The sequence below is a fragment of the Nilaparvata lugens genome, chromosome 11 (assembly GCF_014356525.2).
Source record: "Nilaparvata lugens isolate BPH chromosome 11, ASM1435652v1, whole genome shotgun sequence".
Lineage (NCBI taxonomy): Eukaryota > Metazoa > Arthropoda > Insecta > Hemiptera > Delphacidae > Nilaparvata > Nilaparvata lugens.
The window spans coordinates 41,125,023-41,144,751 of NC_052514.1; the positions used below are offsets into that span (position 1 = coordinate 41,125,023).

At 33.0% G+C, this 19,729-nt stretch overlaps 1 protein-coding gene across 1 annotated transcript in view; it reads left to right on the forward strand.

The window, feature by feature from the left end:
• The first annotated feature begins 722 nt into the window (after window positions 1-722).
• The window catches only part of LOC111049331 (open rectifier potassium channel protein 1), a 50,433-nt gene continuing 31,426 nt past the window's right edge, over window positions 723-19,729 (forward strand). The window contains 2 exon segments of the mRNA XM_022335373.2: window positions 723-744; window positions 2,228-3,283. Coding sequence (XP_022191065.2) covers window positions 3,124-3,283 — 160 coding nt within the window. The 5' untranslated portion in view covers window positions 723-744; window positions 2,228-3,123.

Consider the following 19,729-nt stretch of genomic DNA (forward strand, 5'->3'; position numbering starts at 1 on the left):
TGTGGATCAGAAACAATTCTTGTGAGTGACTTGTCTAGTATTTATTAGGAAAGTGAAGGATGGTCAAATGATTACACTGGAGAATTGTTTTTATCTGTTTTTATCATCAAGTTTTTCTTCTAAAATTAATGCTGGATATTGAGATTTCTGAAGTTTAGTTGTGTTATGGATCAGAAACGATTATTGAGAGTGACTTCTCTAGTGTTTATTAGGAAAGTGAAGGATGGTCAAATGATTACACTGAAAAATTGTTTTTCTCATCAAGTTTTTCTTCTAAAATTCAATGCTGGATATTGAGATTTCTGAAATTGTGTTGTGGATCAGAAACAATTATTGTGAGTGACTTCTCTAGGATTGTTCATCAGGAAAGTGGAATGAAATCGAATGTTGTGAGTGTTTTGTTAGAATGAATTATAAAAGTGAAATATGTTGAAACTTTTATACAGGAGAATAGTTTTTCAAATAGTCTACTGGTAACGTTTTTCTTCTAAAATTCATGCTCAATTCTGAGATTTATGGAGTTGTATTGTGGACCAGATACAACTGTGAGTGTTCAGGATTTGATAGGATAGGGAACAATTCTCTAGGATTGTTTATTGGAATAGTTGCAGATAATCGAATGTTTACACAGGAGAACAATTTTTACATAAGCCTATGTTCTCTTCTGAAATTGAGAACTGGAGATTTGAAGAAGAAGGCTGAAGACTGAGATTTTTAAAGCTGTATTGTGGATCAGGAATAATTGTGAGTTTATTGTTTAAAATAAATTATTGGAGTAAAAGATAATGCGATTTTCACATAGGAAACTAGTTTTTCACATTACGGTTTTCTTCCAAATCTCAATTATCAATAGTAGTGCGATTTCTGAAGCTGTTTTGTCGACCAGGAACGATTGTGAGTGTCCTATCTATAGCTCATTAGAAGAGTGAAAGATCAGAGACGATCGATTGTTTACATAGGAAAATTGTTTTCCATATCAGGAATTTTCCTCTAAAATTCAATCCTGTTTTCAATGCTCAGCTCAGATACGATATTAGAAGTTGATCTATTGTATCGCTTCTAATTGAATAATTCAATTATTTTTATAAATAATTCATACATCAATACAATTGTAAATCATAAAAAATATATGACTGAGCGAGAGCAGCATAATATGTGGTGATATTATATTATATTACTGGTACGTACCTAATCTTTGTTCTCATTCAAATGTTTTAGATTGAAATAGTTTCTGTCAACATTTAAGTTTTCTTAGTAATGAGCACGGCTAGCTTGAAGATTTCACCATAATCAATCAATTAAACTCAGTTTTCCTTTATAGAATCGATTCCTCCGTGATTTATTTATTGAATAAAATATTTTGTGTTTCAATAAATTAATTGATTATCCAACACAATATTTGAATCTGTATAAAGGTACTCTTATAATCATTTTTGTTAAGATGATCATCGTTGAAATGATAATCATTGGGCGTTAAGTTCAGACTGAGATTTCATATTGGAATAGATGATCAGGATGTGCTTATTAAACAATTTATTTCATTTGACATCATAAAGTAGTAGTTATGAAGAATTTATTACAAGTTCATTCAAGCACAAGTTCCTTTTTCTGGGCATGAATTCAGAGTTTGTTTGTATTTTCTGTTTCTTTCTTTTCGGTTTTTTGTAGAAATATGATGACGAAAACGTGTAGAAATCACTCATGACGCGATGATTATGTATAAATATTCTATTCTTATTCAATTTCAAGTTGCAATTCAATTCTACAAGTTATCCACTTATCCACATATTTATTCTCTGTTCTGGATACGTTATTTTTTTCCATTATAATATAGTGTTACTATGCAATGAGTCTTGCAAGACCTGGCATACATTGTCATCTGTGTTAGAGAATCTATCAATTCTTATTCCATGATTTCATTACAGTAGTAGTTTGTTTTTCCTGTTTCCCTGACTTCGAATTTGGATCATCTTCCTCCTTGTGAGAGCATTCAAACAGAAGCTCAACTCTAAAATGGTTGAGAACAAAATGGTTCAAAATGGTTCATAAAACAACACCTTCAGTTTTGAGTGATCAACTCTCTCAATTCCCAGTTCGTGATATCATTTTTAAACTCTCACAAAGTTAAACAGATTCAGCTTTCCAAATATTCAATAAGATGCAATCAAGAAATATTTTTCCAGTTGTTCACAGATAATTAGATACTTGTGTGTTTGTCCTGTTACAGATGAATGGTGTCATCGAAAATCAATGTCAACCGCAAGATGGACATGACGATCGAAGTGTATCTAATGATTAGATGGATGGAAAGTGAAGCTCAAACATATCTGCTTGGTTGAAAGTTACTTCGAGGATTCGGCTCCTGAAATAGAATAGAATAGAATGACTTCTCCATTTGTTGACGTGGCGAAGTTTGGGCAGTAGTGTCCACTCTAAGACAATGAGTTAGATATCACGTAGATCGATCAACGAGGAGATTTTCAGAGAGACATCTCTCAACCTCTCTCCTTAGTTGAAAAGAAAATTTTAAATGATTGAATTTTCAAAATTTTATCAGATTTCGGATACCAACACTGATTCTCATGTTGCTAAAAAAATTCAAGAGATTTCAAACATAGAAAGAGCTCAAGAACAGGATTCATCACAAATTACTTTGTAAGAACAATGGTGTTCTCTGAGTTGGAAGGAAGAAGTTTACAGGAAGCCTTCATTAAAAACCAAATCTTTAGTTTTTAAACAGTTCTCATCTTATGATCTCTAAATTTAAAAATGGAATCTAGTACGGAAGAATTATGATTAAAATAGGTTGATTTGCACAAGTTTTGATTTGAAATGAAAATTAAATAGAGTTCGGGAAAACTGTCTTGAACATTTTTGTTGATCAATTATGAATTATGATTAGTTCGAGAAAATTCGTTGTTTTTGATCAATTTTTCATTTAAATGAAAATTGAATGGAGTTCGGGAAAACTAACTTGAAATTTTTTTGTGGGACAAATATGAATTACGATTTATTCTCAATTTGAATAAAATAAAATTGATACAGTGAAAATGTGACAAGACAATAATCAAAATATTTTTTCGAGTTAGTGTGAATTTTGAGTATACTGTGTCATAGTGACCAATGAGTCTCTCAGGGAAAATGTCAAAAAAACAATGGTTTCTTCTTTGGCTCATCTTTATCAGTTATCTATTCCTGGGTGCGACGGTATTCTACTATTTGGAAAGAAAACTGGAATTGGAAAGAAGACACATAGTCAGGGGCGAACAGGAGGAGATAGAGGGTGAGTGAAATTTTATTTATTTATCCATAAAATCAAAATTTATCGATTTTTTCTAATTTGTTACATTAACTATGTTGATTCCTGTTGATGTGCATACAGACTCAAGCGTCACGAATACGCGCATTTTACAATAAATTCATCGGCTGATGCTATTCTCATTATATCTATGAAAAACATAAATATATTTTTCTCTCTTTTTTCCCACCTTCTTCTCCGATTCTTCCCGTTTTCGCTTCTTTCCACCCTTAATTTCTCACTTTTATATCCTGTACCTGCTATTACATAGAAAACCGTAGTTTGCTAGGTATTTTTCCTCCTTTCTTTCTTTTTCAGCACACCCATCAGCTTTCATGAAGCTTTTCAGCTTTTCCATGAAGCCTGTTTTTTGTATTTTATTAGAAATTTATTTTCCGATTTTGATGGTTTCTATTTCTTTCATGTATTATTGTGTTGAATTGAATAAAATTATTGATTGATTGATCTGTATCTGTCCACAAACAGTAAGACTCAGATATAATAAGCAATAGCATCAGCTGATGAAAAGTGGAATGCGCATCTTCGAGCCAAATAAGTCTGTACGCAACTATTCGTATAACACCCGTTTGCACAGAATCCGGTTCAATTTTAATCGTGATTAATTTCACGTGAATCAATCAGAGACGGCTTTTTCAAAAAGAAGGCTTCTCTGATTGGTTCTCGTGGAATTAATCACGATTAAAATTTAACCGACTTTTGTGCAACCGGTACAGTCTAACAGTGTAACAGTCTCGTATATTATGAACAAATCGATCGTCAAAAATGTTCGATAGTATGTTATGAGCAAAAATGTATATGACCAAAAATATATGTATATGAGCAAAAATATAAAGGCTATTGCATAATAAATTCTGAACGGTCAGAGTCAATATTTTACGAATTTCAAGTCCAATGCCATTACGAATATTTTCACTAATATGTGTAATAATAGGCTAACAGAAGGCCTAAGACACTCCAAAGATAACAAACTAAATATTCTCAAAAATCATTGAATGCGTCAGTCTTATCGCGTAACACAAAATGTCTTGGAAGTTTTCCTACATCCTACAATTTTTCTGTTTCGAATGTCAGGATAATTTCAGTTGAACACTTTTCAAAGTCAACTGTGATAAGGTTGATTGTTGTTTTCGCGAAAATACTCATTTTTTAGCGAGCTTGATATTTGATACCTGTTACCTTGAGGAAAAAGTGACCAAACATTTTGTGATTTAATAAAAATTCAATGTCAAAATAAATAGTTACCTTGAACACTTTCTGCTGAATATTTTTGATAAAGTGGATGTTTGCAATAATTTTTGAATCGCTTCCTGAAATCTGGTCGCTTAATTAATAGGATCTCTGAAATAATAGAAATCTGAAATAATCTTATAGATCTAAAATAATCTTATAGATCTGAAATGATTAATCGCTCTCCGAAATAATAGGATGAGGCTCATAAAATTGAATTAAAAAAATATTTATTAGGCAAAGTTAGGACATCTTAGTCAGATCAATATTGGAAGCCAATACGGCATCATTTCTATCCCCTATTATAGAGAGAAAGACTTTCCCCTTGAAGAGTGCATGTTGAATGGCTTTGCTTGATTGGAGTAAACATTTTGTGAATTCATCAAAAGTAGAAGTTTTTCTATCAAATTGTAAACCAACCCTCAAATTTTTTATAGAAGTACCGATGAAATATTATATTATTTATTCTCCTATTCGATATTATAACACATATTGATTTTTAAAAAAAGTTGTAAAATATAAAATATTTACAGACTGTCCGAAAAGTGTAGATTTTTCAATGCACGAGATAGAAATTGGAACGGCTGAGTACCTTCTTAGAGATCGTGAATACCCCTGAATAGTCTAATGCTGTATTTGCAATACGTTTATCTTATAATGTATGAATTCAGGGCTATTTTCTTGTATTTATAAAATTAAAAAAATTAAATTTAATTTTATAACCTGACGATGGTGTGTTCACCGAAACTAGTAGTTATCATTTGTATTCTTATTCTATTAATTTCAAAGGGTTCTATAATTCTATTTTATAAATACGCTTTTCTAAATAATTATTAAACGGCTTATTAAGTACACTAGAGAATTTGCATTTGTTCTGTTGTTTGCATTGTTCTATATAAACTTCAATGTTCATTAAAAACTTTGGCTTATTGAGTGATACAAACGATTTGCTCTTTCAATTTTCAAAAAAAAACGTTCTCAGAACTCAATTCACTCTTCAGTAGAATCCGATTTGTCAATATTTTCATTCAAATCTCGTGATTAGGTCTGCCACTTACAAATCGATTGATAAGGAAAGCTTTTCAAGTATCGCCGCCTTTCATGTAAAATCTCATCTATATTAACATACCAATGAATGCAATCTTTTTCAAGTGTCACATTCCGAAACTAACTACTTTGAAGAAGCTTAACAGTATCTAGAATGTAGAGGCATTTATTGATGTCATAAAAATTTCGATCACTGCCATAAAGTTCTTCATAAGGATTGATTTGATCTTGATTTTTAAAGAAAAACATATTGATAAATCACTTTTTTCTAATAGCAAAAAGTGATTAAATAATAAGCAGTTCGTGATGGAAAACAACATTGAAGAAACATATTGATACTCGCGTTTTGATTATACCTGCTTATATAAAACGCAAAAATGAGGGGATAATAGATACGAATGAAAACTGGTCTTTATTGTGCTGTGATTGATTGGAGAAATGGAAGGGGGGATGAATCACACCCTAAATAATACCATAGATTTATTATTTATAAATAAGATATAAATCTCAGTACGTTTTTTTTAATTATTTTATCAAAACATGTTTCGATAATGGTATTAATGCCCGAAACATGTTGTAATAAAATAATAATTTAAAAGGTTACTGAGATTTATATTTTATTTATATTGAAAGTAGCCCTTAAGAAAAAATACAATGTATTTTTTATTTATTTAGCATATGGCTTCCAAGATATTAATCGGTAGGCCTATTCATTTCCATCATCACTTCTTCAAGATCATAATATGGAAATATATAAAATATATTGTAAGATTAAGAAGATATCCCATGGTATAGGTTATTTATGTTCCAAGTTTCAAGCCGATTTTCTGTTAACTCAAGCCGATTACTGTCGGTAACCGTTTTATTATCACTGTTTTTGCCGTGTTAGAGTGTATTAGATTAGATTTCTTTATGTATGTTACAATAATTACTGGATTATAAACTAATTTACATTAAATGTCGGTAATGCTATTTATTCAACGAATTCTACAAAGTATAAAAAATTGATCAATGGGAATAAAGATTAAATGCAATTAGAATAACGATAATATAACATTGTAATGTAACTTCATAAATCGGCGGTGTTTCAACAAATAATTGTCAGTTCTCTAAGAAGGATATAAAATAATATCCTTCCCATAAACACATGGGTATGAGAGACTACCAGTGTCACATAGCTTCAAGAAAATAAGTAATAGGACTATCGGCCTGAGTTGACTCTGAAATTAGGAACAGAAACGCCCTATCCCATGATATCTTCATATGATATCTTTCCTCTATCTATAATACGGATTAAAACTGAATTCCCACACATTGAAAATTAGCTTATCATTCTGCACATTTCAATTTGCCCAATTATTTAGCCCAATCAATTGAACTTACAATATAAAACACTATCAGGACCAGCTACTAGAAATAATGAGTGTAGTACCGTTATTCAATAAATTAAAACAAAGGCATTGCTATTTTTGTAGAGCATACACAATTCATTGTATCAACTGCCATCTACCGGACAAATGAAATACTACGTCCAAATAGGCTCAACAGCTCTTCTACCAATCACAAGCGACTAGCTTCGTTCTAGCAATCCTATTGGTCGATGATAAATCGTCTACTCCATTTTGTGGGAGTGAGTTAGCAATTCCAACCAACCAAAAGTAGCAAGACTGTATTTATACAAGTAGTTAATGAAAATAATAGAAAAGAATGCTTTTTTATTTGTTAGACAGTAATGTCCACTTGACCACGGTCACTTACCCACTTGACAAAGCGGTCAAGTAAGTGATAAAATGCTTTCTCTAATTATTAGCATTCGAAGAATTAAGTCAACATGTTCGTTAGAACTTTTAAATTTTGAGAAATAGTTTGCATGAATAAACTGTCAAGTATTATAGTGAGAGTAGTGAATGCTGTTCAGTAAATGAGGTATATGAAAATATCAAGGAGTCAAGCAAGAAGAGTTCCACAAAACCTCCGAATTGGAAATAAAATCTTTCAAGGTGTTAGGAACTTCAGCTACTTGGGGCTGGAACTGAAAAACGAGAACAAGATGGGTTACAACATAAAGCAAAGAGTATTAGCTGGAAATAGAGCATATTTCAGTAACACGAAACTTTTGAAGAACAGGTTCATATGTAGAAACATGAAACTTAAAAATATATATGAGAGCCTATTTCGACCTGTTGAAACGTACGGCTGTGAATCTTGGACGTTAACAAAAAAAGACAAAAAACCATTTAGGCGTTTTTGAAAGGAAAATCCTAAGAAAGATTTATGGTCCAGTTGAAGAAGGAGAGGAATGGAGGAGAAGAACTAATTCAGAGCTCGAGGCATTAATAAAAGGCCGAAATATTTCAACATTTATAAAGGCACAGCGGTTTAGATGGTTTGGACATATCTGTAGAATGAACGAAAACAGAATGCCTAAAATAATAGTTAAGGAGAGGCTACATTCAAGAAGAAAGATAGGAAGGCCGAGAATAAGATGGGAAGATGAAGTGAGAGACGATATCCAAAAAATGGGATATAGAGATGGAGACAATAATTAACAGAGGACGGGGAGCGTGGAGAGCTGTAGTGGAGGCGGCCAAAGCTCATATTGGGCTGTAGAGCTGTTATAAAAAAAAAGTGAATGCTGTTCAAATTATTATTATTTGATCTCAAAAATTGAATGAAAAATCAACAAAATTGATCTCAACCACGAAATGCAGTGATAAAATAACATCGGGGAGTGTTGTTCATTATGTATGAATCAATAAACATAGAACCTCATATCTAAATGAAAGGCTGAAAAGACATAACTTCACTAATCATGGGTTGCATCTAAATCGATCTGGCAAAGTAATCTTTTGTAATAGATTGGCAGAGCTGATTGAAAGCCGTTTGCAATCCTCTGGTTTAAAAACAGTCAAAAAAACAAATAACGATTTTTTAGTAAATTGGCTCAAAACAGGGAAAGGGAAATAGCTACAAATGCTAGAGATAGAGTAGCACAAGATGGTAAGGTTTTTAGTATTTATCATCAAAATATTTAGTATCTTCGCAACAAAATTGACAGATTAGAAGTATTTCTTAAACAGGAGGATCCTGACATTGTTATTTTCACAGAGCATGGCTTAAAAATAAATGAAATAAATCAAGTTAGGATTCCAGGCTATTCACTGAGATCAGAATTTTGTAGAATAGCTCATAGAAGTGGTGGTGTATGTATATTCACTAGCAATGCTAAACATACCCAAACTTATGAACTGGATTTTGTTAAGAGATTTTCTGTTGAGATGGATTTAGAGGTGACGGGACTAAGGTTGAAAATTGATGATCGATTTGAGGTAGCAGTGTTAGGTATCTATAGGTCACCAAATGGAGACTGGCAAAAATTTTGTGAGCTGCTCCATACACTTTTGGAAATTACAACCGCTCGTTTCACAAATGTTATAGTAGTAGGAGATTTCAATACCGATTTTGCCAGGCAGGATAAAATGACAGAGGACATTAGAGATATTATTAATATGAATAATTTAGAAATTAAGGTCCACGAATATACAAGAGTAACTCGAACTTCACAGACAATTATTGATAATATCCTCACAAATATAGAAGGTTGTAATGTCAGGTTAGGTAGCTCAGATCTGTCAGATCATAACTATCAAATTTTAGATGTTAAGCTGCAGGGCCAGAATCCCAGCAGAAAAAAAACTTTTGTGAAAGAAATTCAGCAATATGAGCTAGGAAATATAAATTGTTTGAAGCAGGAACTGCTTCAAGAAAATTGGGAGTAGTGTTATAACAGTTGTAACCTAAATTACAAATATAAGCAATTCATTGATACTCTAAGATTTCACATTAGTGTATGCTGTCCAATAAAAAAAGTCAAAGTAAAAAGTAAATTAAACAAAGTAGATGAATGGATAACTGAAGATATTCTTACTCAAAGAAATATTGTTAGGGAAGCTTATGAGGAATTTAAATTAGTGAGGGATGTTCCGAGTGAAGTCAAATACAAATGTCTAAAGAAAAACTATGCAAAAGAAGTGAGGAAAGCTAAGTGTAAGAAAACAGCTGAAATATTAACAACTAGTACCAATTTGAACTCTGCTGTTTGGGAGGTAATTAATAGAAATAGGAGAGCAGCTCAAAAAGATACAGTTACTAATGTCCCTAGGATAATCGATGAACATGGGATTTATATGGATGATAGTATAGACATTTGTAACTTTTTCAATAAGTATTATCAACAGGTTGCATATAATCTCCAAAAGTCACTGAACACTAATACTTATAATACAACTACATTAAATGCTGAGCCAATTGAAAAGGTATTTAAATTTCATCCATTATCAAGAGATGAGTTGTCAAGAATAATAAAAAATTTGAATAACAAAAAAACAGTAGGATTGGATGGGGTCTCAAGCAAAATTTTAAAAGAATGTGAAAATGAATTACTGGACCATTTATTGCATCTCCTTAATACTTCACTAGAGCAGGGTATTTTCCCTGATGATCTGAAACAAGGAAAAATTTTGCCAATTTTCAAGAGCGGTGATTCTGAAAAAGTTGAAAATTATAGACCCATTAGTATTCTAAATGTAATAAGTAAAATTTTTGAAAGAGTAGTTTTAAATAGGCTATTGATGCACCTGGAAGAAATTAACTTCATATGTGTTGAACAGCATGGGTTCCAGAAAGGGAAATCTACTAAGACTGCAATAGTATCCCTTGTTGAAAGACTAATAGATATAATAGATTCAGGTGAGAAGGCAGCCGCAATATTTCTTGATTTATCCAAAGCTTTTGATTGTGTGAACCATAGAATATTATTGGAAATACTAAAAACTGTAGGTGTGAATGGTATAGAACTAAAATGGTTTTAATCATATCTCATAGGTAGAAACCAGTGTGTTGAGCTTACCAAGGTGGATGGGAATGAAATAGTAAAAATTAAATCTCAAAAACTGGAGGTCCAGGCTGGAGTACCTCAAGGCTCAATTCTGGGTCCCTTACTGTTTCTGTTGTATGTGAACCAATTACCAAAAGAGTTAAAAGATCACAGAGCTCTGTTGTTTGCTGATGACACATCGCTTATCTTTAACAATTATTTATTAGATAGTCTAGAAATAAATGCTTTTACTGGAGTACAGTCAATTGTCCAATTCTTGAAGCAAAGGCAATTAACAATAAATAGTAAGAAATGTCAATTCCTACAATTCAAAAGTAAATATATTCAGTAGAGGATAGAGAATAAATGTGTTTGTAGAGGAAAATGAATTAGACCAAGAAGAGAAAGTAGCATTCTTGGGAATTTTATTGGACAGGAAATTAACATGGCATCCTTACATTGAGAGGATATGTAATAAGATATCATCTGGAGTATTTGTCCTGCGGCAGCTTGCTAGGCTGAATGATAAAAAACTACTGTTAACTGCTTACCATGGACTTATACTATCTCATATTAGGTATGCTATTTAGTATGGGGTAATTCATCTCAACAAAATATGGACAGGGTGTTTAAGATTCAAAAGAAGGCACTCAGATGTATAGAGAAAGTGAATAGGTTAGACTCTTGTAGGCCTTTATTAAAAAGCTTGTCTATTAACTGTGCCATCTTTGTATGTATATGAAGTTGTAATGCATGTGAAAACGAGTAGTGTGATCCAGAATTCAGATGTTCATGAGTATAATACGCGAAACAGAGCAGATTATCATATAATGGGTCACAATAGTAGGTTATTTGAACAAAAACCAGATTATATTGGTAGGAAATTTTATAACAAGCTACCTCAAATCTTGAAAAGTAATGATGATTTGAAGATTTTCAAAAAACAAATTAAAAATTTTAGTTGATAGAGCTTTTTATAGTGTACAAGAATTCCTTTCAAACCTAAACTAGGTTGAACTACTTAGTGTTAGAATTAGTATGTAATAACATGACTTGTCTTATACTCCATGACTGGAGTCTTTAGGACGTAATCTTAAAAAAAAAATATATATTATATATATATATAGTAATTGTTCAATGATCGTTCAGTAAGTGATTATTTCAACTGGACTACAGGTCGGCAAAAAATTTTGGACGTAGAGGCGCCAAAATCTGGCCCTCGAACGGAAATTAATTTTCTGAAAATTCATCAGCAATCATTTGCAATCAGATGTAAATCCATCCAGCAAATTCACACTTTCGAAAAGTCCTCGTGTGACCAGAACCACGGAAACCATGCTGGGAATATGGTTACATTGAGAGAAGCATCTTCGTCACAGGTCACAGCTGAGACATTCATCACATCTACTTAGTAGTCTCTATTCCCTCAGATCGAATTATCATTCTACATCCGTCAAGGTTTAAAACGATTTTGCAAATTATGTCCAAAAGGTTATCTACTGAATACAGTATATTCATGAGTAGATTCGTCAGACTTTTTAGTGCAAAGCTGTTTTATCAAGTGAAATTCACCTAATACTGTCACCATTTTTTGAATGGGATGGTTATTGATGTTTGAATGTGGAACGCTGACAGTTAATCTGAGTTTGGCGACAACTTTTGACCTGTGGGTAGCTTCCCATCTGAATACAAATAAGAAATAAGTACTTGATACGCAAATATCCACTGTATTCATTCTTATCAGTAATGTTTACAAAATCCTCACCGCCTGTGGAAATAATCTACGATTTTAGGCCTATGAGACGCGAATGGGGACAAGGAGTTGTAAATAAATTACAGTTGAAAAGGATGTAAGTTAGCATGCTTACCCGTCGTTCATTGAAAAGTCCTCCGTTAATAACTTCGACACAGGTTTCACGTAATGTTTATTTTGTGTTTCAATACACAAATTTCCAGAAAACGACTTCATAGAGCCCAAATAAGGTCAACGAATGATTTCCCCCATTCACTTAAACGTCTTCCACGCGAATTACCATCAAAATAATCAAATTTGATTGATAACGCAACTCTATTAGCTAGAAGATTTATCAGCATCTTACGAAACATCCCCAGCATTTGCATTACAACGGGAGAAGGCTTCCTTCAATAAGTTCAACCTCGTAAAAGCAGGTAGTAAACGTGTATGGAATAGACGAAAATGAAATAAGCTTCAAAATTATAGCGATAGGAAAACGGGGAATGGAATACAGGGGAATAAATGTTGAATAGAATAGAAGAGAAGTTCGTATGGGATACAAAGTCAGCCATAAAACCAAACTTGATAAAGGCCAGGTTCAGAACTTTAATTAGATTTTCAAACACTTTGCAGCTTTGATGCAGAATATGGTTGATTGTAAATCATTTTTAACCACAATAATTGAATTCCGTTTCAAAGTTTTGATTCAATATGTATATGTATATGTTATATGAATTGTGGTAATTTTCTGTAAGTTGTGTAATTCTGAATGAATAAATAAATGTATACTGTACTACTTTTCAAATATACTATTATAGCCTACGTTTCAGTATTATTATTATCAGTAAAACAATTTTGATTCTCCACAACCACTGAAATTGTGTCAAAAATGATTAAACTGGGTTATATTGTATTCGGCAATCGACTCAGCGTTTTACGAGTTCTTTCTCTATCCCATAAAATATAGGATTATGTTTGAAGATGGGGCAAGTGTTATTCAACTCATCTTAGCAGAAAATAGTCATTAAATTAAAATGCAACTTTGAGTCGCAACTGAAAATTACAAAATCATAGGACGAGTCAAAGTCTAGTCCTCATTTAATAGGACTAGCTATTTAAGTACTATTTTCAAATTTATAATAAGTTGACAATCCTAATTCAAAGATTTAAAAAATCTACTATTTTACACTAGCTACAGTAACGCTACAAGCTATGAGACACTACAAGACACATTCGAATTTTTACTAAGTTGACAATCCTAATTCGAAGATTTAAGAAAGCAATAATTATTCATTTCTACCAGATACAATAACGCCTACAAGCTATGAGACACTATAAAACACAACATTTATTATAAGGCAATAACGCTACAAGAAATATACTACTGTATCTACAAGACTACATCCATCAGCCATGTCATATAACTTCCAAACTATGATTATAGTGTAAAAATAGTAATGAAATCGGCAAAATCTAAGCATAGAGTTGAACTTCTAGTAGTAGGATCTCTAAAGCTAGATTTCCACTTGCGTTAGTATCCAGTACAGAACAAAGTACAAAATAATATTACATGGTAGGTAACTGTTTAACATGCCTGGGATTCTGACAGTTCAAAGTCAATTTTCCTTTACCAAATAATGATACGTCTAATCCTATACTATTAAACGAGCAATTTCTGTTTTTATGTTTAAATGTTTGGATTTTTAGATGTGTATATATGTTTGTATTTCACCGGATCTCGAAAACGGCTCTAACGATTCTCACGAAATTCAGAACATAGTAGGTTTATAATATAAAAATTTGATTGCACTAGGTCTCATCCCAGGGAAAACTCGCTGAAGGACATTAAAAGGATAATTATTATTCATCCTTGGAAAAACAGCTGATAATAATTATTTCGTCGTCTGTTGATGATGGAAGTGAGTGAGCGAGTTCATGTGTGTGGGACTGTGTCAAAATTATGACTCAGCTGTTGAACTTTAGTAATCATTCAATCAGGTACTTAGTGCCGGTTGCAAAAAAGCCGGGTTATTTTCAATCCTGATTAATTCATATAGATCCATCTTTTTGAAATGGTCTTCTCTGATTTGGTTCACGTGAAATTAATCAGGATTAGAATTTAACCGGCTTTTGTGCAACCGTGCCTTTGTGAGGGAAATTTTTGCATTTCTCTGGGAATTAATCTCAATTTACTGTGATTAGATAGAACATTTCTGTATGAACTATGAATGTTATTATAATTTCTTCTTTCGTAATAAATTTTTTATGCTTTTGTACTCCAGAGCGAAGCTCGGTCCCCGATATTTCATTCTATAAATGGTATTGGAAACATAATAAGATGTGTGATATTTTTAAAGCCGTGATATTTGTAAAAATATTATTCCCTTGAGTACTGAGATTATAGGACTAATCACACCCGCTCGACCGGGCTCAGTGAGAAAGGTCCCATTAGAACACATGTGAATAATATCTTCACTGTACCAGAGACTTACACTGATACTGATATGTGAGAATCCAGCTAAATACGACTTTGTTTGTTCATCCGATCCATACTTCATATTTTGAAGATCTAATGATCATATTTCATTGCAGATCATTGAGAGATAAAACATAGAAAATTTGTCAATTATCTACATTTTTTAATCAGATTTATCTTTCATATTTTGTACACACACATACAAGTTTGATACAGATTAATATTCTAAGGATGAGACCATTTAAGGCGGGGGCTTTTTAGAGACGGATCGGCAATGCAGCTCTCCGATTGGCTGATTATCAGCTGTTTCTCGAACGCCTACCCAATCGGAGAGATTCCTGCCCTGCCGACTCATCGCAAAACGCCTGAATAAACCCCCAATATAGATAGTCTCGCCCTAAGAGCCTATTGAATATTGAATATATACTGATGATATTGTCTTTTTTACCTTAGGGCTATTCTTGAATATAAATAAAATTAGAATAGAAATCTAAGTACTGTTTTAAAAATTGTTCAGTCACAACATGTTTCGGCAGTATATGATGTCATTATGCATGATTAGAAAATCACTTGATAATGGCATCATATATATATCCGAAACATGCTGTGACCAACCATTGGGTATTTAGATTTCCATTTTTATTTTTATTTATAATGATGATACTCTGATGTAGTATAGTACTGAGAATACTATATTTCCATCAGAATATTGAATCAATTCATCTCTGGTACTCTAGTAGCCTTCTAAGGCTAGGCACACACCAGTTAGTCAAGACAAGACAAGACTCGTTTAGTCACAATACTTCACATAGTTGCTTATGACGCAAGTAACACTGATTAGTCATTGAAAATTAGACATGTCTTCATAAAGACATGTCAGATCAGACACAATACTTCACATAGTTGCTTATGAAGACATGTCTAATTGCAATGAGTAATCAGTGTGTGTTGCGTCATAAGCAAACTATGTGAAGTATTGTGTCTGATCATGTCTTGTTTTGTCTTGACTAACTGGTGTGTGCCTAGCCTAAGTCTTCTAACGATTTGAACAATTACTATGGTGAGGTCCACGTTTTAATGGGAGTGAAGAAAGATAGCAGAACAACGTTGTCGAATCTCTGTCTCGTCAGTGCCTTCTACAGACGGTAGCAGATACAGGTTTATTGATGTAATATTTATGCTATTCATTATCGTTTGAAATAATCAATTATATTTTATTGAACAAGAAATTATATTTTTCAATAATTTCCTAATGAATTTTCATAATTAAGATGGAATATTTTGTTAATTAATTATTAATTCTAAATTGTTAAAAGACGATCTGATAACAGAGCGAAGCGAGAAAGCGAGATTCCGCTTTGTTTAATAAAAGACAAGGATAGCAAAACTAATCAGACACTGCCATTATAACGTGGACCTCACTATAGACTCAGAGACCTACATATTGTAACAAAACAAACAGTTTAATATTGCTTTCCTGCAGAATAATAAACGTTTTGTATGTGAAGAGGATCTGAGAAAACATATCACAAATGAAACCTGTCTTGCCTTTCGATCTGAAATTACAACTTTGTCCTCCTCACGATACATGCCTCGATTCACGTTTGAACTGTCAGCATTTCTCATAAACAACATCAATGCTTTCCATTGAACCAATGCTGACAGTTTAGAGTGGATGGAAATCACAGCCTACGTTGTATTATAGGTGGTTACCCGTTCGGAATACTTGATGAGTTTCATGTGGATGATCCTGAATTGCCACAGAAAAAATACTGATAAAATTAAAAGTCTCATTAAAAATGGTTGAGGAATGTCCTTTCCGAGGCCTCAAAATGGATGTCAACCGCTAGTGAAATTCACTTTAAAAAGTCAGCATTCCACATAAATAGGGCCTACACCTCCCATCTAAACAATGCTGACACTGTACAGACTAATTACACTACATAAAGTCCATAGATGGATACAAAAACATTGTAGAAGTTTGTGAAAACATGATATTGTGAGGTCCACGTTATAATGGCAGTATTTAGTGCTGCTATCCTTGTCTATCATTCGTTAAAGCAGATAGTGCTATCCTTATCTTGCTCTGAAACGTTGCCATATCGTTTTGAACAATATAGAAATATAATCATTCATCAAGATATTCAACATCAATCGGGGAAATTCATTATTTGATCAACAATGTTGTTGCTATCCTTGTCTATCATACGTCAAAGCAGATAGCGCTATCCTTTACTAGCTCTGAAACGTTACCAGATCATTTTGGACAATGTAGAATATAATCAATCATCAAAATATTCAACATCAATCGGGGAAATTCATTATTTGATCAACAATGTTGTTGCTATCCTTGTCTATCATACGTCAAAGCAGATAGCGCTATCCTTTACTAGCTCTGAAACGTTACCAGATCATTTTGGACAATGTAGAAATATAATCAATCATCAAAATATTCAACATCAATCGGGGAAATTCATTATTTGATCAACAATGTTGTTGCTATCCTTGTCTATCATTCGTCAAAGCAGATAGCGCTATCCTTTTCTAGCTCTGAAACGTTATCCAACCTATTAGGAAAAATTGGTAGCACGGCACTTTGTAAATGGAAAAAATCAATTATGTATAATCATAATTTCTCTACGTGAATTATACATAATAATTATGTATAGGATTGATAAAATCAATTTCTTCAATCAAAACATGTTGTATTTTTATTTTTTAAATACCATTGTCTATTCAATTAATTCAACATTTACATACAGTATCTGTGATGCTTTAATTAAATTTTCTATTGTATAATTTTTTTTAAAAGGTTTCAATTAGAACCATTTTGTATTTCTTCAATGAGTGCCTAAATTGTGGTTTACTTAAATATGAAACAGCCTGAAAAGATAATTTATAATAATAAGTAAAACAGGTCTAGATTACACCAAAATGAGTTATTTTATCTGTAATTCAACATTGTTCTCAGGGACTGGGGAGTATCCCTAGACCCCCGGTACCCCACACAACAAAACGCCTTCATGCATACCTAGGGGCCCGGATTAGGTCCAGCTCTGGGCCCGCGATCGCTCTCGCCGGCCCGATGATAAATCTAATCCTATACTATTAAACGAGCAATTTCTGTTTTTATGTTTAAATGTTTGGATTTTTAGATGTGTATATAATTATGTTTGTATTTCACCGGATCTCGAAAACGGCTCTAACGATTCTCACGAAATTCAGAACATAGTAGGTTTATAATATAAAAATTTGATTGCACTAGGTCTCATCCCAGGGAAAACTCGCTGAAGGACATTAAAAGGATAATTATTATTCATCCTTGGAAAAACAGCTGATAATAATTATTTCGTCGTCTGTTGATGATGGAAGTGAGTGAGCGAGTTCATGTGTGTGGGACTGTGTCAAAATTATGACTCAGCTGTTGAACTTTAGTAATCATTCAATCAGGTACTTAGTGCCGGTTGCAAAAAAGCCGGGTTATTTTAAATCCTGATTAATTCCAATGGATCCATCTTTTTGAAATGGTCTTCTCTGATTTTGTTCACGTGAAATTAAACAGGATTAGAATTTAACCGGCTTTTGTGCAACCGTGCCTTTGTGAGGGAAATTTTTGCATTTCTCTGGAAATTAATCTTAATTTACTGTGATTAGATAGAACATTTCTGTATGAACTATGAATGTTATAATTTCTTCTTTCGTAATAAATTTTTTATGCTTTTGTACTCCAGAGCGAAGCTCGGTCCCCGATATTTCATTCTATAAATGGTATTGGAAACATGATAAGATGTGTGATATTTTTAAAGCCGTGATATTTGTAAAAATATTATTCCCTTGAGTACTGAGATTATCGGACTAATCACACCCGCTCGACCGGGCTCAGTGAGAAAGGTCCCATTAGAACACATGTGAATAATATCTTCACTGTACCAGAGACTTACACTGATACTGATATGTGAGAATCCAGCTAAATACGACTTTGTTTGTTCATCCGATCCATACTTCATATTTTGAAGATCTAATGATCATATTTCATTGCAGATCATTGAGAGATAAAACATAGAAAATTTGTCAATTATCTACATTTTTTAATCAGATTTATCTTTCATATTTTGTACACACACATACAAGTTTGATACAGATTAATATTCTAAGGATGAGACCATTTAAGGCGGGGGCTTTTTAGAGACGGATCGGCAATGCAGCTCTCCGATTGGCTGATTATCAGCTGTTTCTCGAACGCCTACCCAATCGGAGAGATTCCTGCCCTGCCGACTCGTCGCTAAACGCCTGAAAAATTACCTGATATGTTTTCTTCCTAATAGCCTATTGAATATTGAACTGATGATACTCTGATGTACTGAAAATACTGGATTTCCTTCTGAATTTCAAATCAATTCATCTCTCGTACTCTATTAGCCTAGAGTAGCCTAGTAGTAGTCTATAGTAAGGTCCACGTTATAATGACAGTATTTGATCAACTTTGGTTTTGCTATCCTTGTCTATCATTCGACAAAGCCGGTGGTACTATCCTTTTCCAGGTCCACAACGATGTCAAGTATGTCTTTGACAGTGTAGAAATAGAATTAATTAATGCAGAGAATCGGCAACGCTATTCTTTTATCTTTATCCACTGCCATTATAACGTGGACCGCACTATAGTAGCCTAGCAATTTCAAACTGACGCTATTCATATGTATCTGTACTGTACATGTTTGATGAATGAAAATTTTTCTTTTCTGTATAGCCTTCTGAAGAATTGTACAACTGCTAGACTCAAAAGAGACCTACATATCGTCGGAAAACAAAACAAACAGTTTAATATTGCTTTCCTGCAGAATAATAAACGTTTTGTATGTGAAGAGGATCTGAGAAAACATATCACAAATGAAACCTGTCTTGCCTTTCGATCTGAAATTACAACTTTGTCCTCCTCAGGATACATGCCTCGATTCACGTTGAACTGTCAGCATTTCTCATAAACAACATCAATGCTTTCCATTGAACCAATGCTGACAGTTTAGAGTGGATGGATATCACGGCCTACGT